The sequence below is a fragment of the Phalangium opilio genome, unplaced genomic scaffold, assembly GCF_054372755.1.
Source record: "Phalangium opilio isolate 3A_F unplaced genomic scaffold, DU_Popi_V2 ptg000088l_1, whole genome shotgun sequence".
NCBI lineage: Eukaryota > Metazoa > Arthropoda > Arachnida > Opiliones > Phalangiidae > Phalangium > Phalangium opilio.
Genome location: NW_028324193.1, coordinates 3464660 through 3480144, shown reverse-complemented (window position 1 = coordinate 3480144; position 15485 = coordinate 3464660). Strand labels below are relative to the sequence as shown.

At 36.6% G+C, this 15485-nt stretch overlaps 1 protein-coding gene across 1 annotated transcript; it reads right to left on the bottom strand.

The window, feature by feature from the left end:
• Positions 1-7311: 7311 nt before the first annotated feature.
• Positions 7312-13823, bottom strand: LOC149649104 (uncharacterized). The gene is made up of 8 exons (XM_089849441.1): positions 13618-13823; positions 12881-12968; positions 12658-12810; positions 12349-12496; positions 12056-12138; positions 8765-9130; positions 7775-8712; positions 7312-7726 (listed from the first exon to the last, which is right to left on the bottom strand). Exons 1-8 carry the CDS (start codon positions 13821-13823, stop codon positions 7312-7314), a joined length of 2397 nt encoding a protein of 798 aa, XP_089705567.1.
• Positions 13824-15485: the final 1662 nt, after the last annotated feature.

The following is a 15485-nucleotide window of genomic DNA, read 5'->3' as shown; positions in this document are numbered from 1 at the left end:
CCTCCTTAATACCGGAAATCGCATATTTTTGTTTTTTTAAATTTCTAACACGATAGGCCGAGGCTCAGCAGAAAAAGTGATCGTAGAGATGGTTAATTACAAAAAGTGTTGCTATCGGGGCTGTAGAAGTAATAGTAGGTTCAGTAATGACCCCTTTATGAAGAATGTTTATTTCAGTACATTTCCGAAACCAAAAAGTAAATATGAAAAATGTAAAAAATGGCTAATCGCGTGTGGAAGATCAGATTTAACTACGGATTCTATTAAAAGTAAACAGTATGTATGTTCGGTAGATTTTCCGGGAGGACTAGGGCCAACTGACAGGTTTCCTGATCCAGATGGTTTTAATGATTCTGGTGTTAGTGTTTTGAATGTGTATTAATTTTCGCTTCAAAATAAAATGGCAGTAGTTAAATGCAATTACTCATCATAGGTTAAGTCAGTGAATTTGGTCAAGCAAAAAGATAACCCTCTGGATCTCTCTTTACTAAAACCAAATGATGTCATAGCGTCAAGACCAGCCCTAGCCACATTACCGAAAATGAAGTATAATTTGTATTCTGTCCAAAACTCAAATCAGAATGCTAGGTGTATAAAATACAAAGTAAATTTTAGAGGGACTTTTCTTATACCTTTTTCTATTAGATTTCAACCAAAATTTTCTACTAACACACATGAAGGAGTTGGTACGAAGGACCTCCAAATGTATGGATTCTTGCAAAATGGATGATCCTGGGGACAATGTCAAAGATGTTATTAACTTCATTAGTAGCAACCCTGATGAAATAAAGATAAACAATGATTTTATAAATATCTTGACCATTTTAATCGAGCATCGTGTACGTGACAAATATGAATTCCTCATTAACATCAAGAGCTTCGTGAAAAGATTGAATTGAAGGATGAGACTATAAAATCATTTCATTTAGTTACGGGATTCAAAGAATTGCCCATTGAGAAACAATACCTGATTGTAAACAATTGGCTAAGAAGATTTTTTGTTGTACTTCAAATCAAATGGGTTGAGCTAAAGCCAGCCTCTAGTCACCCTGATACTAAGGTTTCAAATGAGGGAAGAAGTTCTTTGTGTGATAAACAAATAAAGAACAAAGAGGGTAAAGTAGTGCACCATTTAGGAGGATATATTTTGAAAAACATTTCCCTCAAATACCATCAGCCTCGATTTTTGGAAAACTGCATTGATAAAGATGGGAATAAATCTATGGCTTTTTCTAGTTGGAGTGAACGGTTAACCAGGGGTGGGTTACTAATTTTGAAACGAAAAGCTTTTGAGCTTTTCAAAGTCATGAATCAATTAGTAGCTCCAATTTTTGAAAAATCCATATTGATTGAAAACAAAATAAGAAAGGAAAATGTTTTTAATGCCTTGAAATCAAAGCTAGTAAAAGACAGGTGGGATACTTTATGGGGGGAAAAATACTACGATAATAAGGAAAAGTGTTTTAAACTAGTCATTGATACATTATGTAATTGTAGAGGCAAGGCCATGAAATACTTATAAAAGGGAACTTAGCAAGGCAAAAAGTGATATTCTCTTTAAAAATAAAGGGTTGAGAAAAACTCTTAAATAGAACAGCGAAAACTTAAAATAATTCCCAATGTATTCCTAAATTTACTCAAATATGATCTCAAATAAGTTCAAAGCTTGTCATTAATCAAAAACTAATTCTGTGATAAAATATGATCTGAAATAAGTTCAAAGTTTGTCATTTTTAATCAAAAACTAAAAATTTATTAGGCAAGTTTAACCTTTTTTCTCTTACGGCTACAATTTCCATTATTCGGTTTATTAATAAGAACACGCATAATTTTAAATTTTCTTTCGCTGTAGCTATAAGCCAATAGAGATGGATTTTCGTGACAGCCAACAGCCCTTCGATGCTTTCCGAAATGTTTTTCTAGAGGATCCTGATTAAATTTGTCTGTTAAGACAAACTTATCTCCTTTGGTTAACAAAAATTTTACAGCCTCAACCATCGAGTATACTAAATAAATTTTCATTATTATTCAACAACGCAATAACGGATAACTTGTAAAGGCTTTTACCTGTTGTGTGAATTCCTTCAATTGTTTCCCTGCTTAGTTGCATCATATTCTTTCCCTCTTCTGGTACATCAGCTTCATTGGCTTTTTTCTCCCAATCTCGCAAGTATCCCAAAAAGGAATCCAGTAGCCACTAATAAATAAATAAATGCATATCCTTAACTTACAGTAAATGTCCAATCATTACAGTCTCTGAATGGCTCAATATCAGGATTTCTTGTGAATTTTCCTTGAGATATATTTCGTGAATTCATCATATCAAAGAATCGATTGAAAATCTTTATAAAATTCACGGTTTCTGATGCTTCTTCACCTACTAATTCTTTTATTGCCTCTGCAACAGTGTTACTCAGTACTTGAGTTGCAAATTTCACTTTCATTGCGGAAAAAGGATTGATATAAAAATGGTTGTCAGTAAGCTTTGAACACAAGCGTAATTGGGATAAGCAGTCTATTTTAAACATATCCACTACGTGGGACCACAAAATAAGTTTCTTGTTCTTCGTTAGAAATCTTTTTTTAGTTTGGGAACCACTGTTAGAAAAACAATTTCGCACAGTTTTTATAAGATGAGGAGGATCAGAGATATAATAAATATATCGTTCTTCAGCAGGACTCGCGTATATATTTTTTGCTTTATAATGGACTTTTGTCACTGGATCAGGACGCGTACTGAGTTTGACTAATTTCTGGTTAATAGCTGATTTGTGACATACCACAGTCAAAACTTTAAATCCATTATTTTCCAAAATCTCAATAGCTTCTTAAATAATTAGGTATAACTCATCAGCTTTCATATCATGACAAGGGAAGTAAGCCAGGGTGTGCTTGAAATTTGTTGTTAGGCCCCTGACCATCAATGACATAACATGAGAAGCAATTGGCAATTCTTTTAAAGAATTAGTAGGATATTTAGAATTTTCCGTTTGCTTTAACATATCACCTGATTCACTTGAATGAGTAAATCCTACTACTCTCCCGGTGTTTGCCTTATAAATTAAGTCTTCTTTAATTTTCATCTCATCAACAATCAGAGAGAAATATTTTTGGTGTTCATCTGCGCTGGCCAAATCAATTTTACCCTTCATCTCCCTTACAGCTTCAGTTGTAAAGCCACTTTGGCTAGTTAAAACTGATGTGTATTTCCAACGTGTTCTTCGAGCTGGTAAAGGCAGAACTTCACGAAGAGTTTCATAGGCTGACGATGACTTTGCACGAAGATAAAGGCACCATTTAATTATGTCTGGTTGCCACTTTTTCGGCTTTTTTCTATTATACTTTATTAATTTCAATTGTTGCTTCAATAAAATGCGTAAAAAGTTCTCTTTCGAGCAAAAATATTCATCATTAACAGGTTCTCCACACAAAAGGTTTGTTTCTTAAGATAGTGACTGCTTAAGTGTTTTAATCGTTTGCTTTAACCTTTTAATTTGCTGGTCTTTAGCTCTATTCTGACGAGTTTTTACTGTTAATGCTGCAGCTAAATTATCTCTTGACATACTCTAGTAAGTTCGTCGACCTTTCTTAGACGATAATGGGTTTAATTCCTTTAGTTTAGCTCTCTTTTGTTTAGCAATCAGGCTACTTCTGAAGGTTTTGCAACTCTGACAGCGTTGATTCATTTTATTTTCAACAAGACCATCACAGTTTCTCGAATAGAGGGTCCTTGTGTATATATTTATGAAACCAAGTTTTTCATTATAGTTAGTTTCCCCTGAATGAAAACTAGTACAAATAGTCAATAAGTTGATATGATCCAGGAAGTTAATTAAATCGCTAAGCTTTGAGATAGTCTTGGATATTATTTCTAATACACCATTAAAAAATTTCCAATTTGTAAAAAGCTTACAAAAAATAATGGCACCATTTTTATAAATCAAGTGACTAACAAAGAGATTTATTTCAATTTCAAATCCCGATATGGCACCTGCTACTGATATTGTAGCTAATAAAATGCCGGTACAAGGAAAACGGTACTTTGTTTATAAACAATGGAATAATATTGATATTCAAACGCAATAAATGATGTGAAGAATGGCCAAAGTTAAAGGGAGTCTGCGAAATAATACAAAATACCTGTTGCTTCACTGCACCGTAAACTCTCAGGAAGGTACGATATGCACTGTTTGCCAAGACGAAGAACAGTTCTAATGGCAGTAGAAGAAAAAGGTTTGGCTGCTTGGGCTATTAAAATGTCTCAAATAGGATATGGTCAGTCTTAATTTCAAATTCTTGACGAAGTCAAGAAGTTGGTTGCCAAAATAAGAAAACCAAATTCCTTCAGTAATGGAAGTACCCGGTAAAAGAAACTCAGCAGTGAAACTTATAACACCAGAACATTTTCAAATTGATCGTGCCAAAGCTTGCACCCCGACTGCAATAACGGATTGGCTCAAGGGATATCACGAAATTTTAAACGATCACATTATGCTTTATGAATTACTATTGTAATTGTGATGAATCGGGATTCGCTTTATGTCCCAGATCTGGCAAAGTTCCAGCATCATCCACCCAGAAAATGTGTTTCAGATCACAGGGAACACCAATTCATAGATAAGTTCTTTGTGCAGTATCGGCAAGTGCAATATCATCCCACCTTATCAATTGTACAGCGGTGTTTGCATGACAATCAACAATTTGGATAACGGAGTAAAGTGTGTTCGCTTTGAAGTGTATAATTCTAGTTCGATGAATACTGACGTTTTCCATGGCTGTTTAGTCAATCACTTTATCCCTGCTTCGTCACCTTCAAAACCTGTAGATCTACTTTTAGATGGGCATGAGGAGAAAGACTATCTATAGGAAGGATATATTGCGAAAAATGATATAAGTTAATATATTTTATTCTTCTTACCTACTTTTTAAGATAAGATTTTATTTGGAAAGTTACAATGTATAAATACGAGATACCTTTAGAGATAAGGGATCTTTTTCATAATTCAACCTGGCAATAATGTACCGCCGTATTATATCATTGAAGAATAAGGAAGAATAGGAAGTTCGTTATTATTTTCATCCTATTCTTTAGATTAAATTCAGTCGTAGTTAGAATTTTCATCTCTTACGTTTTGTGGTGCCGAAGGATTAAATGATAAGAAAAACTGTTACTTTTTAGGGCACATTGGAATATTGTCACGATATCTACTGAGTTCCAGTCATCGTATATGGAGCAGTTAACGAAGTTATCAAAGAAGCGATCGACGTTGAGATGACTTGTCACGAAGTTAATCAACAAGATCAGTCTTACAACGATGCCTATGCCATATGAACTAACAGAGTTCACTCTTCAGTTAGAAGACAAAGAAGGAAAGCTAAAGGAGGTAAATGCGCTAATAGAAGAAATCGTTTCGAATGAAAACGACTATGAGAAGGAAATACTGAAAGCTAAAGCGTTGGCAAAAATCCGGGACACGTGGCAAAAAGTGGAAAAAACCAGATTTTGCCGGGACACGTGGCAAAAAGTGGAAAAAACCGGAAAAAACGGAAAGCACCGTCAAAAAGTGGCAAAAACCTTTTCCCTATTGAAATGATAATTAGAAATGCTAACTTTGGCTTTGTGTTTGTCATTCGTGTTATTATAGGTCTTCCAAAAGCTAATATGTCTCAATCTTAATCAGTTTTATAACATTTATTGTGTTTTAAACGTTCGAGCTAAATCCACTTTAAACTTACAACTTGTGAAATTTTGCTCACATTCCAATGATCCTGGTTGCTTCGCATTTTATAACTAAACAATCATTTTTAAGCAGTTTCAAGCTTTAATCTGTTTCGAAAACTCAAAATTAGCGAGTTGAAGAAAATAGTGTTGAGCGAAAAATAAGGACTGATTTTTCATTTATTTATATAACAAAGCCAAAACGTTCTTAGCCACGCGGTTTTTTTTCTCCATTTTATACTGAGAATGTAACCCACTTCATAAGCCTATACAATTATGGTAGAACGTTTTATTTTCATTTCAAATCCGAATTTTTTTGTTTTTAAAATTTAGTTCGTTATTTCCACATAAAGTGGAAAAAATGTGGCAAAAAGGTTTTTGCCGCGCGGTTTTTTCCACCCCTGGCAAAAACGTGCCAACCCTTAAGCATGGCAAGACAAGATTGTCAATGCTAAAGCTATGTGTCACGAAATGATTCAAATATGTCGATTGAGCACATCACTTCCATCGTCGTCGCAGTCAGTCAAACTCCCAAGAATAAATATGGATAAGTTTTCCTGAGAAGATAAATCCAAGTGGCAGGAGTTCAGGCTACAATATTCAAGTAAAATCCATGAAAATCAAAGTATAACGGATTGGGACAATTTCAGCTACTTGAAGAGTTACCGCAATGTAACTTCTTTAAGGACCTTAATTGGACTGCAGCTCGCCAGTGAAAATTATCAAGTCAACGTCGACCTATTGCAGGAGAGATTTGCTAATCGCGAAGATAAAATTAGAGTACGTACGCAGAATATCAGATCCCTGGAACCGGTAGCTGGGTCGTCGGAGTAAAAGGATTGCGAATATGTTTCGATTTATTGAACGTCAGCGTAAAGAGATTTTTGTTTCTTGAAATGGATAATGAGGTCTATGGAAACATTATACCACTTGTCACCGAACGCTTACCAGACGACATTGTCCTCCGATATGCTTAATCTACAAGGAAGAAGTGAACGTGTACGACAAAGAAAACAAGTAACCGACTCAACTTTAAATTTAACCAAGTAAAACCATATATTTAAAAATAATCACTAATCATCGTATGTGAATATAACAACGTCAAACCAAAAAAAGAACCCGGTTTACAATCAACTTTCACGAATATTTAGAGGAAAAAAAAATAATTTTAGCAGACACATGTTTTTTCATAGTCTCAATAGATAAATAATAAATTAAAACTTCCAAGATATTTTTTATTCTACTACTATACGGTCGACGAAATTGATCTACTAAACATTCCGCCTCCCTTGAACGACTAGCTTCAACTATCCAACGGCAGATGACATAGCTTTACAATCGGTCGTTTGATTTCCTTGTCCATTGTCTTTACTGTTACCACACGAACGTGGCCATCAGTCCCAGGATGCAATACTGTTATGCGACCCATCCTCCATTTTGTGGGGGGCATGTTCTCGTCCTTTAGTAACACCAAGTCACCGACATGCAAATTTCGTTTTTGTTAGGGCCCACTTTGGGCGTTGTTGTAGTCGGGATAAATATTCATTACTCCATCGCTTCCATAAGTGTTGAACAAGTTTCTGTCTCAACTATCAACGGGATACGCGGTTGAATTTTTGTGAGATTAAGTCTGGTTCAGGTATGGCAGTTATCGGGTATCTAATTAAGAAATGTCCTGGAGTTAAAGCCGACAAGTCATTCGGGTCTGAACTCATGGATGTCAGGGGTCTTGAGTTAAGACAAGCTTCAATCTGGCATAATAGCGTCTGCAATTCTTCGTATGTCAATGTTGTGTTGCCGATGACTCGCTTCAGATGAAATTTAACAGATTTCACTCCGGCTTCCCATAAAACACCAAAATGTGGCGCTGCAGGCGGATTGAAATGCCAATTGATGCCTTCTTCGGCTGTCCATTGTGTGATTTCAGAGCTATTTGAATTCGATGAGATAAATCTGATAAAGTCTTTGAGTTCTCGGTCGGCTCCCATGAAGTTTGTGCCACAGTCGCTGTAAATATTTGAGCATCTTCCACGTCGTGAGACGAATCGTTTTCACGCAGCCAGAAAAGCTCCCGTTGACATATCGCTCACCAACTCTAGATGTATGGGACGTGTAGTAAAAGAGGCAAAGAGCGCTATGTAGGCTTTGAATGTTTTCTGACTACGACCCTTTAGGACTCGAAGAACAAGATGACCGGCATAATCCACCCCGCAATTTAGAAACGCTCGTGCTGGATTGACTCTGGGCTCTGGTAACTGTCCCATTAACTGCTTTGCAGCAAACGTTTGTTGTCGGATACACCTTACGCATCTTCTGACGTGGAAACGAATTGCGTCTCGAATGCCCAGGATCCAAAATCGTCGTTGAATCACGGCGGTCAAGAGTTGTGCACCTCCATGCAAATGCTTGATATGTTCGTGGTTAATTATCAAGTCCGTTAGTTTATGTCTTCGTGGAAGTAACATCGGGTGGACCTTATCTGGCGATATGCGTGCGTGTTGAAGCCTCCCTCCAACACGAATTATCCCCACTTTATCTAAGAATGGGTGTAGTGGTAATAGTTTGCTTTTGGAAGGTAGCTCCTTTTGCTGCCTTAGCCGATCGGAGTCTTCGGCGAAGGTTTCGAGTTGCGCTCGTCGCATCCAATGCAGTAGTGCTGTTTCAAGTTCATCTGGAGTAAGTGGCCCGATTTTTCTTTGTTCCTTAGGTCTACTTGCATTAAAAACGAATCGCAGCATATAGGGCGTTACGTGTGTCAAAGTTCTTAAAGACGAGTAGTTGTTTAGCATGGAGTTGTCCAATTGACATGGTTCTGAGGCTAGTGTGACTAGTTTTTCTTCGACACGATATTCTTCTGGTTCCTTTACTTGATGTGAACTTTCTTCTGGTTTGAAAGACGGCAACCATGAAGGTCCATGCCACCAATAACGGATGTTGACCCAGCTCATTTGCCAGAAGTCCTCGTGAAGCACAGTCTGCTGGATTTGTTTCACCTGAAACATGGTGCCATTGAACGTTAGGCAATGCTTCTTGCAATTCGGCGACTCTATTGGCCACGAATGTTTTCCAACGTTGAGGAGGCGACGTGACCCAGGCCAGGACAATTGTAGAATCTGTCCAGCAGTGAATATTTGAAACAGGTTTTTTGATTGAAGTTTGATATAACTTGATTAGCTTCGCTAATAGAACAGCACCGCGAAGCTCTAATATTGGCAAAGTGGTTTTCTTTAGCGGAGCCACTCTGGTTTTTGAGGCGATCAATTCAATGTTGACTTCACCATTCGTAGATCTTGTTTTAAGATATATTACTGCGGCATACGCCTTTTCAGACGCGTCCGAAAAGCCGTGTAGACTAGATTCTTGTACGCTGGGTTGTAATATATAGCGTCGAACGGTTAACTTCTCTATCTGCTGTAGTTGATCTTTAAATTCTTCCCATCTTCGCCTTAGATGCAGTGGTTATATATAATATTATAGTTTAAGATATGTGCATTCAAAATGATTCTCAATCAGACGGCCTAGTAGAAAAGAACTGTCGCAATAAAAGTTAAAGAATTGTGCCAAATCTATGCACAAGAGAATAATTTTCTTCTCCTATAAAAAAAACCCCAATAAAATCCGGTTTAAACCAGCAATCTTTTCCTGAAAAATTCGGATTTTTGCCAACTCTGATATTCAATTATGCTATTTACAAATAATATTGCAAAATTAAGCTTTTATGCAACATTTATAGTGCTTTTTAAGACAATCTGCCGAACTTCTAATATCACTTCTAAGTTTAATCGTGTTAAAGGGAGGAAATATTGCGCCAAGTATGTCAAATTACTCAAGCAAATGGAGGAAATAGGTGTTAAATATTTAATTTTTCTATAACTAGCAAAAATTTTGATTTGTTAAACAAACCCATATTTACACCATTTTTTAATTTAACAGGTAATGCCTGTTTTAAAATCTCGGCTTGTTTTGGTTTTCAACAATACATAGCTTTATTGGGGAAAAAAATGTACGATTGGCAAGATATATTTTTTATATGTTTGCACAGTTGAACTTTAATCAATCAATAGTATGTTTCCCTGATTACATTTGATTTATTTATTTGAAACTAAGCCAATAATATTACGAATAAAATTACACGATTCTACTACACCTTGGATTTTTTTAATTGTCTGTCGTATAAAATAATACTTATGTTATATATATGAGTAATTACCATTGCTCTTCAGATGATCTTATTCAATAAACAAAAGATACAGAAATTCCGAACACTACATATATGTGAGCTCGCTTTGCTACTTCCGCAAATTTGGGGCTAGTCAATGCGTTTTCCTAAAACGAAGATTTTTAAATTTAGTCAGTAATCTTTCTTATAACCCTTGAAGCGTATGAAGGAGACACGTCTTCAAAAAATCTAGTTTTCCAATTGCAGCGCTACTAAATTCTTAGGTCCTGAAATTACCTATCGTACTACAAAAAGTTTAGTTAACACAGGACCATGGGTGGTTGACGTACTACAAATTACAACAAGTTGGTAAAACCAAAATATTACCTCTCCGAGTCGGGGAAAAGACTAGTATACGACTCAATATCGAAATACTAGAGCAACATTTTTTCCCTTTGTTTTGTCTAACGAGGCTTAAGTCATGGAATAGTTTTCTCTACATTGTAAAATATATAATCATCCGCTAATCCTAGGTTTCAAATCATTATTTACAAAGAATATTTAAGTTCTATGTTAAATTTTATTCTCTGATGCATACCACTAACCCGATAACGATTAGCCCTTTCACTGATCTAATGCTACCATGATGCTTTTTTCTATTATAAAATCTATATCTGGTTATTTAAACGTGTATTGAACTTTCGGCTCACTCTGAACCGTTAATGTCCCTTCATTACAGACACGATAATCAAAACCCAAAGTTTACTCCACCTCAGGTCTCAATTATTTACTCTTTGGTTTACTAAGCCTATTGCGGATCAAACTTGATTTACCCGACAGAATCCAGGCCTTAGCTTTCTTCTTGAAATAACTAAAACAAGGATTATTCTATATACAGATGTAGTATAGCTTAAGTAATATATAAACAGACATTTCAAATAATAATATTAAAAAACATCCTTGGAATATCAAAATGAAACAGAGCTTTAAAGCTACAAAAGTACAAAATGCATCGTAATTACGAAAAGGATTTCCACATATTCACTTTACATTATGGAAAAAGTGAATATTAAGGTTCTGTAGGATTTCTTAACACATCAAAACAAAGCGAACTGCTAACTCGGCGCACTTGTGTGACAACGGACAGACACACACAGACAAAAAAATAGACTGCTTTATAACTCTTTCCGTATTAATTTTGAATTGAGAAAAAAGATTATCTTAAATATAAAAACAAGATTATCTTAAATATTAAAATAAATATAATTAATATTTAATATTTTCTTCGTTAGTTATTCGCCTTATTGAACGTTACATCGTTTTAAAAAAGAACAATTAAACATTCTTGAGAGACTTGACTAATATTGGCGTTTGAAATGAAGCATACGCCGGTTGCTTCGCCTTACTAAAATAGGTAGTATATAAGGGTTTCGAATCGAAGCTATGGATAAGAACATCGCAATTGCGTGAACCTTGGCGGAAGACCCCGTCAATGGAAGGCTAGACGTTTCTCGTAACCCTAGCCGATCGCCGCGTATGTCTTAACCTTAACGATGATGATGGAGTAGAAGCAAGGTGTACAGACTGGTGTCCTTGTGGGATGGACAAAAACAAAGACCAGTAGATGGTGGTGTGTTGAAACCAGTGTGTACAGACTGGTGTCCATGTGGGATGGACAAAGACTAGAAGATGGTGGGGATCTCATTAGAAGCCAGGTGTACAGACTGGTGTCCATGTGGGATGGACAAAGACCAGAAGATGGTGGTGATTAGAAGCCAGTGTGTACAGACTGGTGTAAATGTGGGATGTACAAAGGCCACAAGAGGGTGGTGATGTTAGACAGGCAATGGAGTAATAGCCTGTAAGTGTAATACAATTTCCGAAATTTCCGGAAATTGAGAACACGTTTGCTCCGATTTGCAAACTGCGAACGCGGTCACGTGGGTGTAACAACAGACAGACACACAGACACGTCGAAATTAGAACCTCTCCGTGACATACGTCACTCGGAGAGGTAAAAATATAGGTTACATATATTTTGCCGTCATTACAAACAAAATTTAACTGTCTAAAGGGAGAGGATTGTGGAATGATGATATTTTTCGTTCTTTTGTTTAATGAAGAGTTCATGTAACTAGGTCACTTCAGTAAAAGCTTCCATCCACTATGACACTAACCGTGTAATGTTCAATAACCCCATGTCTTTTAAAAATTACTTGAACAAAACTGTAGGTTGCCGGTCCTTTCGTCAAATAACGATCTGCATTCGGAAAGAGAACTATATCATCAATGTTGTTAAGGGAAAGGGCCTCCGATTTGTTCGAAAACTGTCATGTCATTTCCGAAGACACAAACACCAATAATTCGAAAGAAGCCAGACTCCACACGACAGAAAGAAACCGAGTGACTCCCTCGCCCCTCAAACTTTGGAGACCTTAAAAGAAGACACGGATAAAACTGTAAAACAGACAAAGAGTTTCTTTGCAAGGTTTAACTCGTCCCCAGAATGCATGCAACAAAAACATGGGAGGAAGTTCCAGTTTCACTTTTCCACATTTGGAGCTCAGTTTCCCCGCCATGCAAATCAGCAGAACCAAACCAAAGAGAACCACAACTATCTACATTAATCAAAGATCAATTATTATTTTCGATGCTTTTTAATATGGTTACAAATTGAAAGGAGAATATTAATCTGTCTACTCTACGGCAGTTTTTGCTGTTATCAGATCTTACAACTTCATTTAACTTTTTTATATAGAAATTAGTAATGATAGTTTACCCATTTGTCAACAACAGAATAAATTTCATTTCCGTTCGATTGATTTGTTCCGAATAATAATTGCGTCCTATTAATCAAAAACGGGTGCGAAGTAGGAAAGGAATTGAAACGATCCTTGGACAAGACCAATGGACATATAGAAAAATCTCCTTCCTATGTCAGGCAAGCGTTTATTGTATTACTATGGACAGAAGAAGCTGTTCGCGTATTTCCAATAACTGACATTTCTCTGAAGCATACCGAGAAACCCGTTCCACGAATTAGCAACTTTCACACCATAAACTGGTGCTGCACTGAGGGTGGTAGTAACTCTGTCAAATTGTATTAAGGGTTGTCGTTATTAGATATGAAAAAGTATCGTGAAAACTGACTTCAAATTATATTACTTGATATTGTCAAAACGTTTTAGATCACGAAGGAATTTTATCATATAGCCAGTTATCTCTCCTTGGTTGTTCACAATAATATGTGGTGATTACTAGTAACAAAGACACATGTATAAAGTTCATGCTCAATCTATGTGCCTTCAGAGCCAAATGTGATTATAAATAGAACACGTCTAACGAAATTCTACTAAAATATTTGAAAGAGCATAAAAAACCTCAATTTGTATTCGCATTAGCGAAAATTGATATTGCTAGGGAAGTGGCAAGAATTTTGAAATGAATGCTTAAAACTTACGTGAAGAAAGACTGCCGTGTAACGTTATTTAACTTTAATTTTAACATTATGCACACTAAAGCGTCTAAACATTCTCCATTATGTGCTGGTCAACGTGGAACTGTGAAAAGTGATTTCTATTATCGGTTACAATAATTATTTTTAATGTATTTAATATGTATTCTGTATCGTACTTTTAAAACAGGATGATCACGACAAATTTAAGCTTGTAACCGTAAAATTAAAATGTAGGAAAGGGGGCCTAATTTCACGGCTGGTCCAGTTCCAATGTTCGCTAACGTAGTTGCAAGCGTTTGAATAGTTTGAATCAAATCATTTGGCGCTGCACCTTGCGGTGGCGGCGGCGGGAGTCCTCTAGCCGCTTGTCCATGCGTAGGACTAGTACCAAGGCTTGGAGGAGGAGTGTTTCTCCTCGGGGGAGAATAGGATCCCGGTAACTGCGCGTTGAGCGCCGCGACCAAAGTTTGCGGATCGGGGGGATTCATGACGCGACAGTTAATGAATTCAAGCAAAGACACAGGTAATATTCAGAAGTGCGCGTGTAAGTACAACTGGTAATGTTAGTCTTAACGAGTCCTGGCAAGCTCGCCACTTTATGTAACCGTAAAATCAAAATATAGGAAAAGGGGGCCTAATTTTCACGGCTCACAAAGAATTTAGAATAAAACTAGAAAACTAAGAAGTTCCCAGGTTCCCGTTTAAAGGACTTATTGTCCATGACTAGCAATATTTTCGAAAGGATAGACTCAGAGTTGAATACAAAAGAACTTTTATTAAGCGTAAAGAAAACAATAACTGAACTTGACGCGAACACAGACTAGACTGCCCTTTTTTCAGACAGGCCGCGTCGTTTTATCGCGTATCACAAAAACAAAATGCGGCAGTGGCGCTTGAGGCGACACTCCGGGAGAACGGAATACAATGATAGGGCGCGTAAGGCGCCTCTCTAGAGTAATACAAAAAATGTAATGCAGACGACGCTTTCCCAGGAAGGAGGTGCGTGTGTGGACGGTTACAAGCTTTTGCGCAATTTCTACCGGGTGAAATCAGTATTATCGAAAAAGTAGCAAGTACTTTTCTAAAGAATTTTGAAATAAGCTAATGAATTGCGGATATCGTCAGCTTTTCTTTCAAAGACGAAGCGGATGTTTTAAGATATACAAATGTTGACTTTCAACGCGTTCACGTATATTTCGAAAAAGAAAGCGATGAAGGATGCGGAGAATCCATGGATACAGACGCGAAAAATGGCCCTAAAAGGCATTCAAGTTGATTACGACGAAAGCATCCGGTTCTTCGACTGTCTGACAAGGATGCGATTCCACTTTGTGAGAAGGGTTCAGATCCTCGTAGCAATCCCCTCAGTCAGCTGGCGCAATCTGACAAATGAGAAATTTATCTCTATCGTAATTAATGCAGAACTTAAGAAAGGGGAACTAACCTTTTGTTGATTGTCTCAATCAGGGTTTTCAAAATGTTTCTGCTGAAATGTATCGCCCAGTAGGATGCCCTTTGATGTGTGCTTAATTTCGTTTTACAAGTTCCTGTCTTGGCGTATCTGTTTTTGATAACATTCCACAGAAAGGTTTCACGAAAGATGCCGAATATCTCTCGACTTTCAATTCCCGCATGAATAGTTTCATTTTATAATAAGTTACTTTGCTCCTGGTAACAGGTATGTGGGCTCGCTTTGTTACTTCTGCAACTGCAGAAAAAAAATAGGATTCCCTTCGCCAAATTATAGGATTTGATAGGACCAGATTCATCAAATTATAAGATTATAACGTTCTAAGATAAACTCTTTCCATTCAAAATGGAACCTTAACGTTATAAGATAAACTCGTTCCATTCAAAGGGGAACCCTAACGTTCTAAGATAAACTCTTTCCATTCGAAATGGAACCCTAACGTTCTAAGATAAACTCTTTCCATTCGAAATGGAACCCTAACGTTCTAAGATAAACTTTTTCATTCGAAATGGAACCCTAACGATCTTTTCTAAACTTTTTTCATACGAAATGGAATCCTAACGAACTTTTCTAAACTCTTTCCATTCAAAGTGGAACCCTAACGTTCAAAGATAAAATCTTTCCATTCAAAATGGAACCCTAACGTTCTAAGATAAACTCTTTCCATTCAATATGGAAC